Genomic DNA, 22418 nt, shown 5'->3' with positions numbered 1-22418 from the left:
CAGCCACTCTGGGCGGCTTCCAACAGAAATATTAAAATACACTAATTTCTTAAAGATTAAAAGCTTCCCTAAACAGGGCTGCCTTCAGATGTCCTCTAAAAGTCTGGTAGTTATTTTTCTTTTTGACATCTGGTGGGAGGGCATTCCACAGGGTGGGTGCCACTACCGAGAAGGCCCTCTGCCTGGTTCCCTGTAACCTGGCTTCTCGCAGCAAGGGAACCGCCAGAAGGCCCTTGGCACTGGACCTCAGTGTCTGGGCAGAACGATGGGGGTGGAGACACTCCTTCAGGTATACTGGACTGAGGCCGTTTAGGGCTTTAAAGGTCAGCACCAACACTTTGAATTATACTCGGAAACGTACTGGGAGCCAATTCAGGTCTTTCAAGACCAGTGTTATGTGGTCTCGGCGGCTGCTCCCAGTCACCAGTCTAGCTGCCGCATTCTGGATTAATTGTAGTTTCCGGGTCACCTTCAAAGGTAGCCCCACGTAGAGCGCATTGCAATAGTGCAAGCGAGAGATAACTAGAGCATGCACCACTCTGGCGAGACAGTCCGCGGGCAGGTAGGGTCTCAGCCTGCGTACCAGATGGAGCTGATAAACAGCTGCCCTGGATACAGAATTAACCTGCGCCTCCATGGACAGCTGTGAGTCCAAAATGACTCCCCGGCTGCCCACCTGGTCCTTCAGGGGCACAGTTACCACATTCAGGACCAGGGAGTCCACCACACCTGCCCGCCTCCTGTCCCCCACAAACAGTACTTCTGTCTTGTCAGGATTCAACCTCAATCTGTTAGCCGCCATCCAACCTCCAACCGCCTCCAGACACTCACACAAGACCTTCACCGCCTTCACTGGTTCTGATTTGAAAGAGAGGTAGAGCTGGGTATCATCCGCATACTGATGAACACCCAGCCCAAACCCCCTGGTGATCTCTCCCAGCGGCTGCATATAGATGTTAAAAAGCATGGGGGAGTGGACAGAACCCTGAGGCACCCCACAAGTGAGAGCCCAGGGGTCTGAGCACTCCTCCCCCCCCCACCACTTTCTGATCACGGCCCAGGAGGAAGGAGCGGAACCACTGTATGACAGTGCCCCCTGCTCCCAACCCCGGTCCAGAAGGATGTTACGGCCGATGGTGTCAAAAGCCGCTGAGAGATCCAGCAGAACTAGGAAACAGCTCTCACCTTTGTCCCTAGCCCGCCGGAGATCATTGACCAGTGCGACCAAAGCAGTTTCAGTCCCATGATAAGGCCTGAATCCTGACTGGAAGGGATCCAAATGGTCCGCTTCTTCCAGGCGTGGTTGTTCAGCAACCACTCGCTCAATCACCTTGCCCAAGAATGGAAGGTTTGAGACTGGGCGATAGTTGGCCTTATTGGCCGCATCTAAAGATGGTTTTTTAAGAAGCGGTTTAATAACCGCCTCTTTCAGCAGGTGTGGGAAGGCTCCCTCACAGAGAGAAGCATTCACCACCTCGTGAAACCCATCGTCCAGCCCTTCCCAGCTAGCTTTTATAAGCCAGGATGGGCAAGGATCAAGGAGACAGGTGGTTGGTTTCACTCGTCCAAACAGCCTGTCCACATCCTCGGAGGTAACAGATTGAAATTGATCCCACACAATTTGACTGGACAGGACTCTAGACTAGACAGGAATGCCTGTCCATTGGCCAATAGCTGGCAGCTGGGCGATCCAGCCTGCTATTTGTTGAATCACTTGTAGTTCCGGGGCCTGGGCACAACACCACCCACCAATGACACTCAAGGTTATGTACATTATCCTCTCTCCCCTCCCTCCCTCCCTCCCTCCCTCCCTCCCTCCCTCCCTCCCTCCCTCCCTCCCATCTTATCTTTGTAATTGTGGTGCAGGCTAAGCTAAGTTAATATATCTACAAAAGCAGCAGCTCATCAATAGATTACAGGAGTGTGTGTGCAAGGACCCCAATCCCCCCACAGTGTACTGAGCCCAGGAAATATTGTTGCTACCCCTTATATTTCAGAAAGCTCTACTGGATATCTCATTTTCTACCTTTCCATACCGTACATTGATTAATACAAATGTAGCTAAAGGTAAATGCCGTGGAGGGATGTGGGTGGCGCTGTGGTCTAAACCACTGAGCCTCTTGGGCTTGCTGATCAGAAGGTTGGCGGTTCCAATCCCAACGATGGGGCAAGCTCCCATTGCTCTGCCCCAGCTCTTGCCAACGTAGCAGTTCAAAAGCATGCCAGTGCAAGTAGATAAATAGGTACCCCTGTGGCAGGAAGGTAAATGGCAATACAAATGTACTCACCTTTTGGCCTTACAGAATAGACATAAATTGATATATGTCACACCATTACTGCCACAGATAGGGTTTTCTATCATTGTGCAATCATCGTATGGAAAGTCACTGCACACATCCTATGAAACAAAGTATATAATATTTCCAAATACGATCCCTTCGTTTCCATGGAGAAATCAGTGATGAAATACGTAAGTTTGCAAGTACTGTACTAGAGGCAGCTGCCCTGGCTTGCTTCTCTTGGGTGTGGCTGAGACCGCAGAGTTCTTGAGATGAGAAGAGGAGACCTAACTCTTGGACAGACAGGAGGAGAGAGAGAATAGCTACCACCTCTGTGTTGGCCACCCCAGGGTCGTGGATCTCTCACCATTGGTAATGGGTTTTCCCCATTCCTTTTAAAGATATCTCTTACTGAGTTTTAATTTACTGTACCAACATAAAAAGACAAACTATATATATATAAAATACCAGCTATCCAGAGAATTAACCTGTGGTAACAGGAGCAGTTGGCACAGAAGTTTTAACATAAGCATAATAGTCAAGAGAAGATTTGACGTCATAACAAGATTTACCTTTGGTTTACATTTACCCTCATGAACAATAGTTAGGTCACCTCCACTTTTCCTGTAAAAAGAAATGCAATAAAGTTGCAATGCAATAAAGAGGAAGTGTTTTCCTCAATAGGCATGCAAAAGGCAGCATTGTACAGAACATGGACACACAAATAAGACAATACAGACAGAAGATGTATTAAGGAACCGTCTTGATTCCATTGGTTTAAACTGTGCATATGTACGGCCTATATCCATGTCCTACCCCTACCACACTTATGACATGGCAGAAAATGAACATATATTCTTTTGTTTGTTTTTGGTTGTTTGTTGAACTTCTTATTTGCCCTTTACAATCAGATACCTGGTATAAAATGTGGTATAAAAATGGGTTAAACAGCTTAGAATTAGAAAAGTAGGATGAGTCCTTAAAAAAATACCTCAGGAATAAGAAGCTAGAGCCAGGAGGTGTACCTTCAATATTCAGCAAAAACTGTGCATCTGGCACCTCTGTGGGGGAAAAGTTTCACAGCTAAGAGAAGGACCCCACAGCATTTAAGTGTAGAGCCGTGGTTCCCAACATGGGGCACATGCCCCACGGGGGGGGGATTTGATTTTTAAGGGGGGCAATTTCGAACCTTGTTTAGACCAAGTTAGTGGTCTTTTAGGCTTCCTCCACATGAATAGGAGTTCACTTTTTTGAATAATAAGAATTTCATGTCACAGGAGGGGGGCACCTGGATTTTATAGATGCTTAGGGGGGGCATGGCCAAAAAAAAAATTGGGGAACCACTGGTGTAGAGTCAGCTTGAACTAGATGGATGATATAGCCTCACATCAGATACTTTCCATTCTTGTGGCTGTTGCATTGAACTAAACCCACTAACCTCCATGCTACACAGAAGAGGCATTTGTTAGTATATGTCACTCCTGTGTTGCAGCAGACAGGACTGTCCTCATCATCACACTTCACTGTTTCTGGGTATCTACTGCAGACATGTGGCTAAAAGAAAAGCATTGGGGAAAATATTAACCTAACTATTATTTGAAATAGAATGTAAATGTGCTTTATAAGTGCCTTTTTATTAGTACAGTGGTACCTCCAGTTACAAACTTAATTCATTCTGGAGGTTTGCTGTTAACCTGAAACAGTTCTTAACTTGAGGCACGCTTTTGCTAATAATAATAATAATAATAATAATAATAATAATAATAATAAATTATTTATACCCTGCCCATCTGGCTGGGTTTCTCCAGCCACTCTGGGTGGCTTCCAACAAAATATTAAAATACAATGGTCTGTTAAACATTAAAAGTTTCCCTAAACATGGCCCCATAAGGGGGCCTCCCGCTGCCACCACGCTGCCACCGCACAACTTCTGCTCGCATCCCAGGGCAAAGTTTGCTACCAGGAGACCTACTTCTGGGTTAGCAGAGCTCATTACCCAAAGCATTTGTAAGGAGGATGGTACGTAACCCGAGGTTACTTTTTAATTGATAAATAAAATTACAGCAGGGTATCTGCTCCTTCTCCTCCTTTTATTTCATGAGTTGTCCCTTGTTAAATCCTTACGTTGATTGGAATGATATAAAGCACCATTCTGGTACTGGGCAGGATTTCCGTAGAATAGTGACCAGCTCCATCTTTTCTTAAGCTCTGACTTGTTTCCTTCCTCTGTTGTTAACAACCTGTTTTCAGGTATGGGACAATGCTCAGTGTTCAAGCAGGCTGCCTCTCCCAAGGGAGGGATGAGGGATTCCTACACAACTGGGTGGTGAGATGAAGTTGACCAACTTTGGATCCAGCTAGTTTTAATCACAGCATTTGTATATTACTCCAGAAAATCAGAGAAATGGTATAGTCTTCACTCCACTGAATAGGGAGAGGATGAGTCAATGGACCAATGAGCTAGATAGACTCCCAAATATTGTTTACTTGGTTCTGATAAATTGCCTATAAAATGGGGATTACCTTTCAGATCCCATGGCCTTTTTCTTTCTTTCTTTCTTTCTCTTTCTTTCTTATAAACTTTGTGAAAATTCTGGAATATCAGGATTTATATATATGTATACATACCAATATGAAAATAACTTTTAAAAAAACAAAGAGAATCACAACAAATGTTCCATGTAATCAAAATTGCCTTGCCTGTTTTTGGCATTCTCCGAGATATTTTATCTCCAGAGGACATCCACATTTCCTATAAACAAATCAAAACATGCTAATAAATAATACTGTGCCATTCCTTCTCAGAATAAAACAACATCTCCATAAAAAGGAAAAACCCATGGTGTCCCATTCAGGAGGATCTACGATTTTGGTATCTTGAGATTTAAAAAAAATTAAAAATGACCAAAGTCATTGATTTCCTGGCATCACAGAATATATATGTTTTTGTGTATATTTCTCAAGCAGCACCTAAGGCAGGACTCAACTTCGTGCTGCAGAACTGCCCTCCCAGGTACCCCGGGGATCACTTTTATTTACACAAGGACTTTTATGTTAACAACTCACTTTTTGGCAACACAAAAAGAGCACTTGTTTGGGTACGTCACAGCATCACTGCCACAGACAGACCCATGAACTGCTGTGCACTTGGGAGGGTGGCCCTTTGTTGGTTCTAGAAACCCGCTGCATTCATCCTGTGAAACCAAGCAGAGAATGTTTCCTAATGCATCTTGTTCATTAGCAGGACATTTTGCTGCAATTATACATGTAAGTTGTATGCATATAAAGCATTAAATTATTAAATAATAATAATTTATTATTTATACCCCCGCCCATCTGGCTGGGTTTCCCCAGCCACGCTGGGCTGCTCCAGCAGAATAATAATAATAATAACAACAACAACAAAACAATATAACATCAAACATTAAAAACTTTCCTAAACAGGGCTGCCTTCAGATGTCTTCTACAAGTCAAGAGACTTGCAAAGAGATAGCAGATAGCAGAAATCAAACAATTGATCAATCCATTAATTAAACTGTGGATCAAATCTGCATTATCAGGGCTACACGCATGTATAGATCTGAGGTGCAATGTATTTAAAATAAGAATGTATTTGCACCCTGCATTCAGCTGTTATTGGAATAAAGTGTCACATGTAAGAGTACGACTAGAAATATTAGGTTCACTTTCAAATAAATGATTTGGTTTCAAGTGAATGAACAATGATATTTACACATTTTCCTTCATGTGCCAGATCTACAAGTTTTCCACACCTAGAAAGAGAGAGCTTGGAATTAGTAGATAGTTTTAATATACAGTGGATATTTAAGATCATACCTCCCCCCCCCATTGATTCATTGGTTCTCTTTCATTGATGGGGTAACATAAAGATGATGAATGGAGGTACATAATTTCACATTTTGGAAGTCTGCCACTACAACACATGCTAACATTATTGTGACATAATGATGGATTGCAATCACTATTTTTAGCTGAAGTGGAAGAGCAGCATCCTGAAAACTAACCAGAAGCACTGAGGACATAATGGAATAATGGGGCAGTGGCAGGCAGAGTCTATTCCCCTGCCCCCGAAAAGAAATTCACCTGTTACTATTACAAACCACTCTCCCAGTTTATGTGGGGGACAGATTACGTGGATATTCACCTGATAATGGCACACAGCATACATTCGCTGCCATAAGTAAGACCATCAGTTCCACAAACCGGTGCATACTTTGTATCACAGCTTATCTGGGCGTGTTTACCTCTTAGGTATTTTCTGCAGTCGAGCTGAAAAACAAAGGTAAAATAAGTTTGCAAAGGGAAATGGACAGGAAGCTTTTCTCCAGCTGTGACTTCTCTAACTGGACGCAGTGTTGTAAGAGGTGGTAGAGGATTTGGGTTATTACTCACTTTTAGAGTCTATTTACTCAGAAAAGTCTGCATAGCCTTCAAGTCTGCCCTCTTCACATGGCTGAATGGGTATTCCGTTCAGATCCATTCTTGTCCCAGTTCCATTTGTTACACAAAATATGTATATACACAATTTTAATCAGTTGCTAAGTCACCTAATGTGTCAAAATCTATAATGTTGAATTCACAAGCAGGAAATGAATGGGTGTAATGCCAACTTTTCATTCCAGCTGCACATGTAGTTAAAAGGAGGCAGAACTGTACTGTATTCTAAAGAGCAGCTATATTCTCTGGGTGCAATCTGTTTCCATTATTCGTTTCTGAGACAAATTTCTTTCATTACAGAATGATATGCAGAATGAGAGCACAATGTGATTCCAAAACAAAAACAAATATGACATTCACAAACATGTTAGCTGACCTTTTCTGCAGTTCCAGTACCTGTAAAATGATTTGAGAATGTATTAAGAACAACCGATCATCACCTATGCACAGGCAATCGTCTCCTGTATTTTATTACATTCTTGAGTTTTCAACAAGAAAGGCTAATTTCCAGAAGTTGAAAATTAGCTGTGGCATTTAACATTTCTGACCCTTTTTAAAAATGCTGAATACTCTATGGTCTTATATGGTCAGTTGCTCTAAAAGATTGACTTGTATTTGGCTGCATCAGAGGCTGCATACACACTATAAATTTAAAGCAACTACTCCAAATCCTGGGAACTGTAATTTACCCCCTCATAGAACTACAGTTCCCAGCACCCTTACCAAACTACAGTTCCCAGGATTCTTTGGTGGGGCGCTTTAAATGTATGGTATGTACACAATCAAAGGCCCTTGAAACCAGATGCTCTTAGGCTCCTGCTAACCCAACTGCCTCCATCAGCAGCCACCTCAGAGGTGAGCTGGTGAGACCTTCCTCTCATCCCAGAATGTTCCCTGTTCTGGCCATTATGTAACTTTATTACATAATGCTATAAAAGAGATGACACTTGAATTTCTTCCCCCTACTCTCCCATGCTTTGCCTTTTACACAAACACGATATTCAAATGTGGTAAATGCATGATTAAATCATATTTCACAGAATTTAAAAATGATATCTCTGGCAAAGAAAATGTTCTGCTGATGAATTTGAAGTGAAAATTTAGACTTTAAGCTCCTTGTGACAGGGAATTGTTGTTGTTTTTTGCTATGTCACTCTGTAAAGTGACATGTGATTTGATGCTGTGGGGGGTAATATTGCTGCTGCTACTACTACTACTACAGCTACAACTACACATTTGTTTTTTAAAAAAAGTAGGCCCGATAATATTTGTACAATATTGGATTCAAAGTTCATTGATAAGGATCTTGGAGCAATTAACTGCAATCTGAACTTGTATTTGCTCCAGCGAATTCCCACAATGGGGATGACATCACAGCACAATACATAGTGGGAACTGCAATACAAGACTACAATACAATTTTGTAAGGTGACACATGCATGCAATGGGTTTCTCCCTTTATCTAATATAGCATTTTTAAATGCATCAATTGTTCCTTTGGGTCCAGTTTGTATATTACTTTTTTCCTTTACCCACCTCCCCCAAATCTGAAGATTAGTGTACATATTTCTCCACCCCCCATTTTCCTAATAATGGATCCAGGCACCAGGCAGAGAGAATGTATCAGCTACCAAATCCATCCCCAACCTGGTGCTGCCCAGACTCTTTGGACTACATCCCATCAGCCCCAGCCAGCACAGCTATGAGTGGTATGGTTGAGCAAAGTCCAAACATCTGGAGAAATCCAGGTTGTTGAAGGCTTTGCCCAAAGTGGCAAAAGGAGATATTTTTAAATCCATTGCAAAACACCCATTTTCCTGTACTGTGGCTTTCTTTGCCTCATCTAGATAAAAAGAAATGTTTAAAGTGGTCCTTGATTACAGAGAGTTGGAGAGTATACTTACCCAAAAGGAAGCAACAGTTTGCTAGGGAAAGAATCACAGATATTTTTATCTTCATGGTAAATGAAGACAGTCCTTTTCTCTCAAGATTCAGCTAGCCGTTTGCTCAGCCCAAGAACCTATTGACAGCAATCATGGGCACACTTATAGTGCTTGATATCTAGAGAAGCAATCACATTCCTTTACCTAAATCAAAAGATGGTTTATCTCAATGCTCTATAACAATGAACATTCTTACGTTATTTCACCTGTGGCAGACGTAAGGCAGCAAGAAGACTACTGCTTTTCAAAGACAATAGCTTTATATAATGGGATTTTGAACATCCCCCCCCCTCCCCACACAGACACATCAAAGCTCTGGTGTCTTGTCAACAGTCATGGTATATCAGTTTTGAGACAACCGTGTTAATGCCACAAAAGATTGCTATGTTTATATATAAGAACTGGAAGTTATAATAAAGAATTTGCAGTAATTCTCATTACAACAGTGAGAAACAAAAGGACCACTTTGTGTAGTGAGGGTACATATGCCTCTTTCCAGCACACAATAAGGTATCCCATGTGTAGGTTATACACAAATTGGACCTTTTTGTGATTCTTCTCCCACCCACCCCACAAACCCTCACCCCCTAAAAGGCGTAGACAGGGGAGTGTGACTGGTTTCATCACACTAACTGCGGAGCCTGTCGCAGGAGTGTCACAACTATGATGTAGAATGGAAGGTGAGAGGCGGCGGTAACCAAATTTTGGCTTTGCACAGGGCACCTCTGAAATTTGAGACCCCAAGGTCTGTCACTGGTATAGAAAAGGCAGGGGATTGCATGAATCACACCTATGTAAGTATGGACCTAAGCATGGAATGGAGGGAATGTGTTCCTGCCTTTCCTTCCTGTTCCAGAAAGGATACTTAGTCGGGTAAGTAAGATGGTCCCAATTCACTGAATGGTAAGATAATGCACTTGATTGATTAGTGGCTTATAGGTGGTACTGGAAGACAAGAAATTATGCTAGGAGAGCTGCCTTGGAATATTAACCTTCAGAGTTGCCAACATTCTCTCTTGGAAAGTGGTACCCTTTCGTGTCTCATTACCCACTCAATAAAGCTGGAAGTGATTTACTATGGGTTTTTTTTTCCCCTCTTGCACTTTTGCAGTACAGAATTTGTGACAAAAAGTTCAAATTTCAAAGAAGGATGTCTCTTCCCCCCCCCTGTTTTTGTTTAAATAAACAGCTACAAGGAAATTTGTAGGGTTGCATTGTTAACCTCTTAACAGAACTGTTTCAGGTCATGAAATCATGAAAATTCTCTGGGTCAATTAAAATAACAAAAAAGAAAAAGTGGGAAAGAAGAAACTTTTCGCCATCAGGCAGAAGTGGCAGAAGGAGGGGCATAGCAACAGGAACATGAGACCTCTAGAGAGGCCTTTTCAATTGACATCCTCCTAATGGTTCTGTTAGTACAGTGCATGTGAGTTATCAAAGAGCTTTAAGGACCAGCAGCCCCAAGTCCTTCCTTTTGGACTTTGATTTTTTTTTCCAGTGAAGGGTTATTTCACCCAAACGTATCAGGGATGGGAGATTAGTGCTGGCAGATAGTGTGTTTGGAAATTGGATGAAGGCCAACCCTTTATGGTTGTTTGACCCTTCCTGCCAATCAGAGTGGGATTCACAGAGGATAGGATGCATCCATTCTGAAATTCCTCCCTTTTTTTTAGTTGTGACCTCATGGTGAGAGCATGGTGAAATGGTAGGTACAATTCTATGAGTTCTTTTGCCTTCCCCTTCCAAGAGTTAAGTGGCTGTATTATTTTTACATTGAGTGAGTGGCAGTTCTTTGTTGCTCTCGGCTGAAGGAGTCTCAACTTGCTCTAGCTACTGTTGCCATTAATTGTTTGTTTAGCTGTAACTTGTATTTTGGGAATTGATGGCACTCTAGTGCTGCTCTGAACAGGATAATATTGATATTGTTAGATATATATTGTTAAGTTAATGAGACTTTAAAATCATTTTGAAGGAGTCTTTGAACAGTGCCCAATGTGTCTCTTGGTTGACTCTTATTCTAATAGACATATCATGTTGTTCCCATTCTAATAGACATATTGAAGGGGTACTCTTGTAAGTATGTATTTGATTCTGATTTCAAGTCAATGGATAATGCTAATGGAAGACAGGTGCTGCTGTTTTGCTATATTTTATACTATTTTTTTTTTAAGTTAGAACCAAGAATTTTTGAACAAAACTTGTAAATGGTGAATGCGTAAAAATGACAACTTCATGGAATGATTCATTCTCAGGGTAGTGTTGATAACAAAACAAAGACAGAGAATTCAGTTGCTTTGTGTTTATTCTATTAGCAGATCAGGAAAAAACTTTTCTTTAAACTGAAAAGATATTTGCACAGAGTGTCTTTCTTCAGTTTAAGAGTAATTCTTGCTGCTTTCCACTAAGTCTTCTTTCATTTGCCCTGGGAAAATAAAATAAAATAAAATGTTAGCATTATTATATCAGAGAGGTCAGGCCAGACATAAACCCATCCAATCCTCCAGTTCTAAGTTAAGAGATTTCAGATACATAGGAGTGTAGTTGGGAAAACGGAGATTGAGCCTTCAGCTCATTTATTTCCTCTTCCTTTCACCCTCCCTTTCTTCTCTCACACTCTGAGGGCTCCTTCACACTTCTTTTTTTGGTCTGAGATTTCCTCAGTTTGTCCCATGACTTCTCGACATGGGACTGAGCAGGGTGATATTTATTCCAATTCAGTGTTAAACCACAGGTTTCCCCAGAGAAAACAGCAGGACCAAAATAACAACAACCCCTGCTCAGACCCGTGCCTAGAAGTCATGGGACAAACAGAGGAAATCGAAGACCAAAAGAAGTGCAGATGTGTCCTGGCTTTTCAGCTGTAGTTAGCTATTTTATAATGAACAATAATATTAGTTTGGAGTGTTTGTGGGACCATGTAATGACTAGGCTTGCTCCTCCCCTCAAAAAAGAAAAAGGAGGGAAAATATGCTTCATGACCACAGCCCTCATCGCCTGGATGTTTAACCACCATGAGGCAGATTCTATATGCAATTGCTTACCAAAGTGCATGTGTTATGTTGGTAGAAAAACTGGAGAAACTGGAGGATTCCTCCAAGGGAGAAATCTGCAAATGTGTAAGTGTTTTGTAAGTGGCAACACCTGTGTGAGCTTTTGACACAGCGAAAAGAGCTGTGTTTTCATTTCAGTCCTAAGGATTCAGATAACAAAATATCTTTTTCTTAAAAAAAAGGAATAGAATGTGACATAACCCTTGAGGCTTATCTATATATATATAAAAATGTAGGCATTGCGCATGCAGAGGTCACAGCCTTTCTCCGTAACTGCTGAACCGTAATGTAACAAATTTGGCCACAGCGTTCCATGCCCATCAGGGAGGGATCTGGCATAATTTTTCCCCCAGAAAACCACACCTTTCACACCTAAAATAATGATTAAACACAAAAAAGTGGTGCCCAAATTACACGTCACCACCGGAAGCTCTAAGGACTCCAGCAGCATCCAGTAGAGAGGCAGATCGCATGCTGCTGCCTCCAAAGCTGCGCCGCCAGATGACATCACAAAATTCCACAGCAACCAACTGAAAACAGTCCTTTTGAAGCTACAAGGCCCAGCTTTTTCAATAGGCCGCAGCATTGCCAAGCAGAGAAAAACAAACATAATAGGGGGGCACAGGGATGAGGCACAACAAAGGGAGGGGGAAAACACATAGCCATGGGGAGTAGGGAGGACCCTGAGTCAGCCAAAGCAGTGGGGGGTGGGTTGGGACAGGGAAAACTGAGTAGGCCACAGGCAAAAACAAACAGAATATGGGGCTTTCACAATGGGGGGAGGTGTCACAGGGGTGAGGCACAACAAAGGGGGGACACATAGCCATTGGGGGGGAGAACCCTGAGCCAGCCAAAGCAGTGGGGGGTGGGTTGGGACAGGGAAAACTGAGTAGCCCACAACATTGCCCAGAAAGCCACAGGCAATAACAAACAGAATATGGGCCTTTCACAGGGTGGGGGAATCACAAGGGTGAGGCAAAACAACTGGAGAGGGGACTCACAGGGATGAGGCACAACAAAGGGAGGGGGAAACACATAGCCATGGAGGGGAGGTAGGACCCTGAGTCAGCCAAAGCAGTGGAGGGTGAGGACATTTTCAGGAACACGCGTGGGTGGGGGAGTCTTATTTTTGAAACTTACAGTAGGGGAGTCAGGGTTGGGACAGGGCAGGTGAGGGGACTCTAAAGGGAGACTCTGAAGGTCCATTTAACAGGAAAAGGTCCATTTAACACAAAACCCGCAGCAACACATGACTGGGCCAGCTAGTTATTCAAAATAAGTGAATGTTTTGAGACCCTCTTTGGAGGGGAAGTTTTTATTTCTTGAATGCCTAGGAGGTTACATTTGGAAGGGGACTGAGGACCATAGCTGCCAAGTTATCCCTTTTTTTAAGGGGTTTTCCATTATGCTGAATAGGCTTCCTCGCGAGAAAAGGGAAAACTTGGCAGCTATGCTGAGGACATTATCCCACATCAGGAAATTATGTTACCAAGTGGATTCACCTTTTGCTCCTGTTGCTCACAGGGCCCTTCATGCTTTATTGTTAGTTTGCCGCCACTTTTCCTGAAAAAGAAAGCGATAATTTTATGGCATGGAGACTACACAGTCCTGTTAGTAATGCTGACAAGAGATTTTTGCAGTGTATTGTTTCCATATGTACCAAGGACTTGTATTCCAACAGTTTCCCTTTTGATGCTTCTCTAGGAAATGTCTAAAAAATTAAGAGGAAAAATAGGCCCTATTTACTGAAAGACTGTCCCCCCTCCTTTCCCAAGGGCCTTTACACTACATGCTTATTTTCACTAGAGCAGGGGTCCCCAAACTTACCCAGCTTTGGGCCGGTTCCCCCGGTGCCAATCACACGGCACGCTGGAGGGCGGGGGAACGCGCTTCCATACGCACGCGAACTCGCTTTTTCTGGCGTGGGGCAGCATTGGAAATGGTTTCTGCGCATGCGCAGACGTCATTTCCAGTGCACTTCCGGGGTGGCGCGGCACCGAAAATATTTCTGGCGCCACGCCGACCTGGAGATGGGCAACCGCACCGCACCGGTAAGAGCGGGCAGCATCAGGGGTCGTCGGGGGCCGCACAATTGGCTCACGTGGGCTGCATCCGGCCCACGGGCCTTAGTTAGGGGACCCTGCACTAGAGCATCCTTAGATCCACCAAGGACTTCCCCCTAAGTAATTTCCAGTGATTTAGCTTGCATTAATCTGAGTCTTTCTTTTTTTCTCCAGGAAAAACAGCATATTCATGTACTGAATTCATAGCAAGGCATTTTGAAATGTATAAATTATATGCTTTCTTTCCAACAACAGCTTTATTATTCTCCTGTTGTTGTTTTTATTATTGTTGTTTGTTAGATGGTGGGTTTTTTTTTTACCAAAGTGACCTACATTAAAATATTTTCATACACTGTGACTTACTTTAAAATATTTTCATACACTGGTTAACAGAAATATACCCACCTTTTGGCATCACAAAATAAACACTTGTTTGGATATGTCACACCATTACTGCCACAGACTGGCTTTAATTCTTTTGTGCATAAAGCAGGCTTGCCCTTGGGCGGGACTGGGAATTTACTGCACTCGTCCTATGGAACCAAATATAGAATATTTCTTCAAACATCTGTTATTACCACGAAAAGGTTCATGATGTGCAACACAAGATTTGTGAATTCTACATTTTAATATAAAACCCTTGTGAGGAAGCAAGTAAGTTCCATGAGGAAGCAAAAAGACTTGTCTTTTCAAAGCCATGACAGAGCATCTTAAAGACATCCATCCCTTCACAACAAAACGTTTCCATATCATAAACCTGATACACTGAATTGCATTGGCCAAAGATGAAGATAAAGAAGATTTACTCATCTAGATGGCCAGCATTGTATTTGGAAATGATAGGAAATTCTTTTGCTAAAATGCGAATAGATTAATGAGATACTTATTTACTTTATCTACAGAGCCACACTTGCAAAATCATGCACATCTGTGTGATCTCTCACTACTATTTTCGTTTTGGAAAAGGTTGTACTTCCATTGAATTCTCCTGTACTAATTCAGACTCTTGCATACAGTGTTTAGTAAGAAAAGCATAAGTTGCCACAGAGAATTATAAAGTCAGTTGATTTACCTTTTCCTTACATGGACCCTTGTGGCTTATTATGATACCTTTGGGCGGCATTCAACACTGCACTATTATGAATGTTCTGTCTGTGCAAGTCTGCCAAATGGAATCACCCCCCTTTGTTTCTCCCACATGCTATTCTTGGGGTTCTCCCAACCCTCTGTGGAGCCAATTTAAGGGGGCACAAGGGGAGGGGGGAGGAAATACTGTTGCACAAGCTGACAAGGTTCATTAAGTGATTCCTGCCCAATGATATGTAAATCCAGAACATACCTTTACCTTACATTCTCCTTCATGCTTTATGTCAAGAGGGACGTCACTGTCCCTAAAACAAACAAACAAACAAACAAACAAACAAAAACACAAATAAACAAATGCTTAGAGTCACCAGCCCATAATAAAAACCCTCGTAATGTTCATGCATGGAAGCAGCTTGCAGCACTGTATGCCTAGCGCACAATGAGAGATCTGCCATGAGAGCTCCATTGATTGAAAAATTTACTGGCCTCATCGCTGCACAGAAAACCCACTTGTTTGGACAGGTAACTCCACAGATAGGATGGTAATTACCTCATGTGCTCAGAATATTTGTGCATGGAATGAGGCTGTGGCATTATGCCTATAATACATGCTCCACATTGGAGGATCTGTCAAAAAGTTGGGAAAGTCACTGACCTCTTTGCTGCACAGAAGAGACAAAAGTTATGATAAGTTTTGCCATCGGTACCACAGACAGGCTCGTAAATCCTGGGGCACACTGCTGGTTTGCCCTTCTCTTGTTGTGGGTACTTACTGCAGACATCCGGCTAAGGAAATTGGGGGGTGGGGGGAGAGAAGAAACAGTAACAAAGCACTTAGTGATTGAATGCAATCTTTACAAATAACAAATCTTTGTTCCTCAGCCAAAGGCCATTGTCAATCATCCAGTAGTACAATAACAAAGCAGCATGCCATTCAAAATACTATTAACAAACCCAAATATTAATTCAGTATACAAATATCAACAGTACATGTAAAAAAAGAAAATTGTACACGCACTACTGATATTAGTACGGTATATTGCTTCGAAGGAAGAACAACATATGCACTGACTGCTATTATGCATAGCTGCCAAGTCTCCCGTATTCCCCGGGAAACCCCCGTTTTTCCTGCCGTTTCCTGCTGGCAGCCCAGATTTTAAAAAACCCTGTAAATCCCCTGGATTCTTACCGGCCCAGGGAGGCTCCTTCTGTGCATGTCTGGAGTCTCTGGACATGCGCAGAAGCAATTTCTGGCGCTGCACCCATTTTGGAAATGGGCAGAGCATGTGTAGAAGCAACTTCCGGTGCTGCTCTGCCCAGTTCCAAAATGGCCGCAGCGTGACTTCTGGTGCCGATCCCTGATTTTTCAGTCTGGGAGTTGGCACCTATGCTATTATGGAAAGTGCCAGATACTTTCCTCATCCTTTTCTTTATCTCATATTTAGTTGGTTGGAACTTGAAAAACCCTTGGACTCCCCCCCCCCAATTACTGCTATTTAAATGAAGCTCATGATGGTGTTCCATAAGAAAAACAGAAAATATTCTGAAAAGATCCATTCATTGCCAGAAGTTTCTACTGTGGTGCGCTATACAAGTTATATCAATACAAGAGGACATACCTATTTTTGGAAGCAAAGCAGCACATGGAATTAAGTCATAAAATCCTGGAATCATAGATCTGAAAGTGAGCTCTAAGGTTATATAGTTCAAGTTGCTGCTGATACAAGAAATCTACTATGAAAGTGGTAGGTAGCAACAGAAAACCTATACTTCTAGTACAGGGGTACAGAAGACCTGAAGAACCCCCAATCTTTTACGGGGGTGGGGTGCACCCACATGCAACTCCAGTTGTCCCCTTCATCCAATCAGATTTATCCACCCACAGTTACCTCCAATTTAACTGGAGTAAGCCTCAACTTCTTTTCCTTTCTCCATCCCAAAGCAGCCTGCTGACACCTGCTCAGGATTTCTGCAGACTCGCTAGGACTCAGTGGAGGAAATGTTGTGTGTTGGCATGTAGGCTAGGAGGTATGTCTTAGACTGTCTTGGCATCAAAAATAAGGGTACCTATCTTGGCTCATAAGAACACTGCCAAAGCACAAGTTAAGGCAACACCAAAATGCCACCAAAAAAATGTGCAAGCTTTCAAGTTGTCCAGAACTTTTCACTGGGCTGGATGGTAAACAGAGCCAGGGAAGGGCGTAGGGGGGAAAGTTGGATACTGGAGTAGCTATGCAGTCTGCATCTGGTTACAGTCCCAAGATGGCGAGGAGGCAGCCCACCCCAACCCCAAGCTTCCAAGAACATTTCCCAAGGTTCTGTCATTCGAAAGCGGGCTGTGTTTCAGGTTCCTTTAACAAGCACTTCTTGGTGCAGAAATGGCCATTTTCTAAGCTGTGTGCATCCTCCCTACTTCTGAATTTGCAAGATGTGACGGAAACCGGAACAACAATCTGCTACTTTTCCTTATCACACACAAATATCTGGAACTAACAGTACAGACTATGATGAAGCTCGGTCCTTGCCAAAGTAATTTACGCAACCATCAAAGGAATTAAACACAATACGTATTCCTCTTTCAGTTATTCTGTCGCTTAACTTGGAACATTTAATTTGTTGCTGCAGAATGAATGCAGTGAGTTTCCCAAGCCCATTAAATTCTGCACAGTTCAGCACGATCCTGTCTTTGGCATCAAAGGTGTGAGGTATGGAATATCTCTTTCTCAAACGTATAGCTGAAATGATGCACGTACATGGAACACAATGAAGATGCAGCTATTATTTGGAAGCTGTGAAGGGAGAAGCACCATATTGTGTCCTTCACCTCCATGGAAACAGTAAGGAACAGGAGAAAAGGGGGTTCAGAAAGAAAAGGCACCCAATGGCTGGAATATAGAGCAGAGGGGAGCATTTGCCTAAAAATTGCTGACCATGTGGGAACAGATAAAATGTGATGGAAGGGTGGGATATTTTTTTTTAAAAAAAGCACATGACTAATATGGGATTCCAGTTCTCCACAGATTGCAGAGTTTTGCACACAAGTTGGAGAAATATACAGTCCTGTGTTCTTTATTGCAACAGTATCACTGCTGTTAAAAAGTAACCTATTAGTAGTGATTACCTTTCCTTTACATTCTCCATCATGTTTTATATGAACGTGAACTCCCGCTGCCCTAAAAATAAATTGACACTGTTATATAATTTTTTTAAAAAATGAATGAATCAAATGACATGTTTCACCAAGGAAATGGTAGAAACAGCTGTGTGAATATTTACTCACTGTTCTGCACAGAGTGCGCATTTGTTAGAGTAGGTCACACCATTAGTGCCACAGACAGGTCTATAATCAGCTGTGCAGGGAGCCTGGCCACCTTTCTCTGGTTTGGGAAACTCGCTGCATTCATCCTGCCCAAGGCATTGTAAGTATTATTTCACATTGATAAAAAATGTTCAATCAATCTATATTTCAGTATTTCTATGCCTCCACTGTGAAAACCTTCCCGCAAACCGGCACAGCCTGTTGTTGTACACATCTGCACATTCCTCTTTAAAATATTGCGCAACCTCTCCTTTTTGAGCATGGAAAGATGGTTCATCGCTGTCAAAAAAGTAAGCATAAAAGAGCAAGCAATAGTGAGAGTGCAAACGAGCAAGGCCCCCTGGAGTGTTTCAGAAGTGGTCTAAAGTTGCTGACCCTGATGCGGACCCCAATTTATTTAGGGTAAATCATCTACTGAGCCAGGAATGAGGAAAAATGGAGACAAATAGGCAGAGAACAGACAGATAGACATAGCAAAGAACAGCTCAGAGAGGCAGAGCAAAGCAAAGCAAATGGCTGAAAGTACAAAGAGGTTAAAGAAACAGCCACAGAATGGTAAGCAGAGCTGGTGTCTAGCCTATCAGTAACCTCTTCTGCTCCCTGAGGAAAAGAAAGAAGTGGAGCACAAAATGCTCAGGTGAGCTGTCATCCAGGACACTGTGCAGAAGTATTACTGCCAGTAACTCAGACCAAATAATTGGCCTAAGCCTTCAGAGGGGTTTTTTTTGGGGGGGGGGAGGTGCCAGAATGAATCTAGCTTTCCTGTTCCTTTCTTTTACTTTTCCAAAATAATTTTTAATCATTGGTGTCATCACCAACAGTCTGATTAGGACTAGAATATGCAAAGCAGCCCATTGTTAGATGGGATCAGGATCTGTGTGCATATGAAAGAACAGAAGAGGAGGGGTCAGAGTCTCCAAGGGCTTCCTAAATGAGCTTTATGAATATGAACCTTAATAAAAAAAATGGTTGGCACTAACCTTCTGTCCGTGATCACCAGAAATCCCTAGAATGGAAATACAGTTCATGTAACATATCTCTATATAAAATGGAGTTATAGGCATTATCTCAAGAAACTGAATACATAGATTCAAAGGTACATTTGCTGCAGTACAAAGGGGCTGTGTGGGATTCATTTTTGTGTTCTCTCTCTCTCTCTCCTTATTTTATAGCCCCTGCTGTCAACAAACATGTTATGTAAGGGAATCTCACACATTTTATTCATTCAGTGATTGACAATGGGGAAGTGCAAACTGAGCTTGTGCTCATTGCTGCTTGCTGCTAGTCCCATTGTGTATGGTGGGAAATGATACACAGAATGTAAGTTAAAACTGCAGAGAGGCTTTGTAGGACCCAGCCTTGTCCCATTTCCCTACCATTCATCTGGGGTTACCCCTACAGCTTCCCTATGGTTTGGAGATAACAAATTGTGTGGCATTTCCCACTAGACATCATGGGATTTGTAGTCCCCCCAAAGGAGAACTGGCATATACCACTTGTTATCGCCTTTCTCGATGAGAGGCTTTTCCTTCTTCTTGCGGAACCTAGCAAGGAAGACAGCCCTGTATGTGAAGGGCTGCCATAGCCCTGTGTTAGAAACAACCTTTTATTGAAAGTGTTGTCTGGTTCAGGACTGATTTGATGATAAAGAAGGGAGAGTAAGGGCCTTGGCTTTGCCCATCAATGCTTAACAGCTGGGGAGCGAACTGAGCAGGCACACATATCACCTGGTCACACAGCCTTCCCTGAAATGACAAGGTGCATTGTATTCCCACTGAAATAAGCACATTAAGTTCTTATTGCTAAGTGTGCATCTATATAAACCAGCAAATGCAAATCAACATCCTATTCCTGTCCATTTCATTCCCTCTTGGGGGTGGAGGGGGCGGGCAGGCGAATGATAGAAATTAATGGGCTCAGAGAAGGTGGAATGGAAGGGAGCTTCTTCAAACGGAACCTGCAAAATGTCTAAATAACTTTTCTTGAACACCTGCCCACATGTCACAGTACCTGAGCTCAGAGGAACTCCTTTAATTGCCCCTCTCCTCCCACAGATTGTTCAAAGTGTCAGGAGCACCCATCCATTAACAAACCACATTTGTAGCTGCAGGTGCTCTTGGCCTCTCAAGGGCCATGCCCCCAAACCTGCAACTTGTGCCCAGAGTTCTAAAAGCCTTGAGGGTCCTGGTGGGTCACCTCTTGGTCTAAAGCTACACAGAAACGTATCTAATGGAATCCATGGCCCTGAGCTAATAAAAAGAGGCCAGAAGGTACTAGAATTAAAGGCTACTCACCTGAGAAGAAGAAGCAAAATGCAAGGAAGCTGAAGAGGGTGAAGGTGTATGTCATCTTCACGGTGGTATGTACACTGTCGGTTAGTACTAAACCCAGACAATGGACACATGGAACTCTGCAAAGTTCTGGCATATATATACTCTTCTGGGCACATCCTTCATCATGATAAGAGTATGATTTCCAAAGACCACATTTCATGTCAGATACTAAGAATGGATAAGGGAAAATCCCTCCCAGTGAGAACGGAAATGCTAATTACATTTTTTGAATAACATTTAGTCTTTTTTTAAACAAACAAGCCTTTTCACATCAATCACACTGGCAGCTGGATAATCACTTCTGACTCTCATCACTTTAATAGGTTTCTGACAATGATTTTTTTTTATCATGGTTTAATAATAGCAATCTGTAATGCTTCTATTCTCAGGAGCTGGGCACTCACAGATTTTCTCACATCGGGGCTGAGATCTGGCTGCAAAGGTTTATAGAAATCCACTATATTTTTCAGATTGGGGCACCTGTTTTCACCTAATCTATTCCAAACTGACTTTTTTTGTGTGAGGAATCTCCTTTATGATACATGCACCCCCACCCCCTACAAATGTAGCTAAGGCTTAAATCCTATGAGACACACTGAATTCAACCAGTCTGAACTTCTGAATAGCCATGAATAGGGTTGTACTGTAACTTCCGAAAAAACTTAGAAGGGTTTTTATTTTGCTTGCAAGTTAGCATCTTAGTGCTCTTAAAAGTTACTGGGCATGAGCCAACCAATAAACTTTTAATCCCTGTTTATTTCAGGGGACAGATTGAGCATGTACAGTTGAAGAATTAAGGAAGCTGAGTGGAAGGTTGGGGAAGCCTGTGCCAGAGGCAGATTTAGGGGAGATTTGCACCAACCTCAGGGGTTCTGGTGTGCGTATCGTGACAACTATGATGGAGAATGGAAGGCGGGGGGTGTGCCACTAAAATTTGAGACCCGAAGGTCCACCACTGCCTGTGCTAGAGAGTTATGCAATAAAAATATATAATGAAAGCAAGCATGTCTTCCTGCTTGCAGAAGAGGTTGTGACTCATGAACTGCAATAGCTTTTATAGCTCTGGGCAAACTTTTGTGCAAATGAGCTTGCAGAACAGGAGTAGTGGCTATTTCCCTTCATCTCACAGCCCTTTCAATTCAACGGCAGGAATATGTAGTTATCATCAATTGCCCCCATTTGATTGATATTGCATCCAGTGTAGTACTGTTGTGCCTAAATCTGGCTTTAAACTCAAATTTTAGACTATATTCTCAACTTATGCTTAAGAGCTCTCAGAGGGCAGCTGTCTCAAGATCAAGAATGATCAGGAACAGGGGTCAGCAAACTTTTTCAGCAGGGGGCTGGTCCACTGTCCCTCAGACCATGTGGGGGGCAGGACTATATTTTTTGGGGGAAATAATGAACAAATTCCTAAGCCCCACAGATAACCCAGAGATGTATTTTAAATAAAAGCACACCTTCTACTCATGTAAAAACACTAGGCAGGCCCCACAAATAACCCAGATGCATTTTAAATAAAAGGGCACATTCTACGCATGTAAAACCACGCTGATTCCTGGATCGTCCGCGGGCTGGATTTAGAAGGCGATTGGGCCGGATCCAGCCCCCGGGCCTTAGTTTGCCTACCCATGATCAGGAAGCTGGAACAAGTTCCCTATGAGGAAAGATTACAACATTTGGGGCTTTTTAGTTTTGAGAAAAGGCAAGCAAGAGGCAAAGAAGGTGTGTATAAAATTATTCATTCTGTAGAGAAAGCTGACAGAGAAAGTTTTTCTTTCTTATAAAACTGGAATGTTGGAAGATAGAGGACAGACGAAAGGCACTATGGCTTCACACCATGCATAGTTCAGCTAAATTCACTTCCCCAAGAGGTAGTGGTGGCCA

General features: G+C 42.6%; 1 protein-coding gene across 1 annotated transcript in view; it reads right to left on the bottom strand.

Moving 5' to 3' along the window:
• Window positions 1–20586, bottom strand: part of LOC118076520 (ovoinhibitor-like) — a 31539-nt gene extending 10953 nt beyond the window's left edge. The window contains exons 1-16 of the mRNA XM_088661182.1: window positions 20493–20586; window positions 19179–19204; window positions 18160–18284; window positions 18001–18052; window positions 15535–15665; window positions 15133–15184; window positions 14199–14326; window positions 13220–13293; window positions 7114–7133; window positions 6445–6569; window positions 6013–6052; window positions 5346–5473; window positions 4980–5031; window positions 3718–3833; window positions 2852–2903; window positions 2289–2398 (exon numbers count right to left, since the gene is read on the bottom strand). Of these exons, the coding sequence (XP_088517308.1) occupies window positions 2289–2398; window positions 2852–2903; window positions 3718–3833; window positions 4980–5031; window positions 5346–5473; window positions 6013–6052; window positions 6445–6569; window positions 7114–7133; window positions 13220–13293; window positions 14199–14326; window positions 15133–15184; window positions 15535–15665; window positions 18001–18052; window positions 18160–18284; window positions 19179–19204; window positions 20493–20547 (1286 nt within the window). The 5' untranslated portion in view covers window positions 20548–20586. The remainder of the gene's footprint in view (window positions 1–2288; window positions 2399–2851; window positions 2904–3717; window positions 3834–4979; window positions 5032–5345; window positions 5474–6012; window positions 6053–6444; window positions 6570–7113; window positions 7134–13219; window positions 13294–14198; window positions 14327–15132; window positions 15185–15534; window positions 15666–18000; window positions 18053–18159; window positions 18285–19178; window positions 19205–20492) is intronic.
• Window positions 20587–22418: the final 1832 nt, after the last annotated feature.

This window comes from Zootoca vivipara, chromosome 2 (genome assembly GCF_965207765.1).
Source record: "Zootoca vivipara chromosome 2, rZooViv2.hap1.1, whole genome shotgun sequence".
NCBI classification, from domain to species: Eukaryota; Metazoa; Chordata; class Lepidosauria; order Squamata; family Lacertidae; genus Zootoca; species Zootoca vivipara.
Note: the sequence above shows the minus strand (reverse complement) of the source record. Positions and strands in the feature narration are given on the sequence as shown.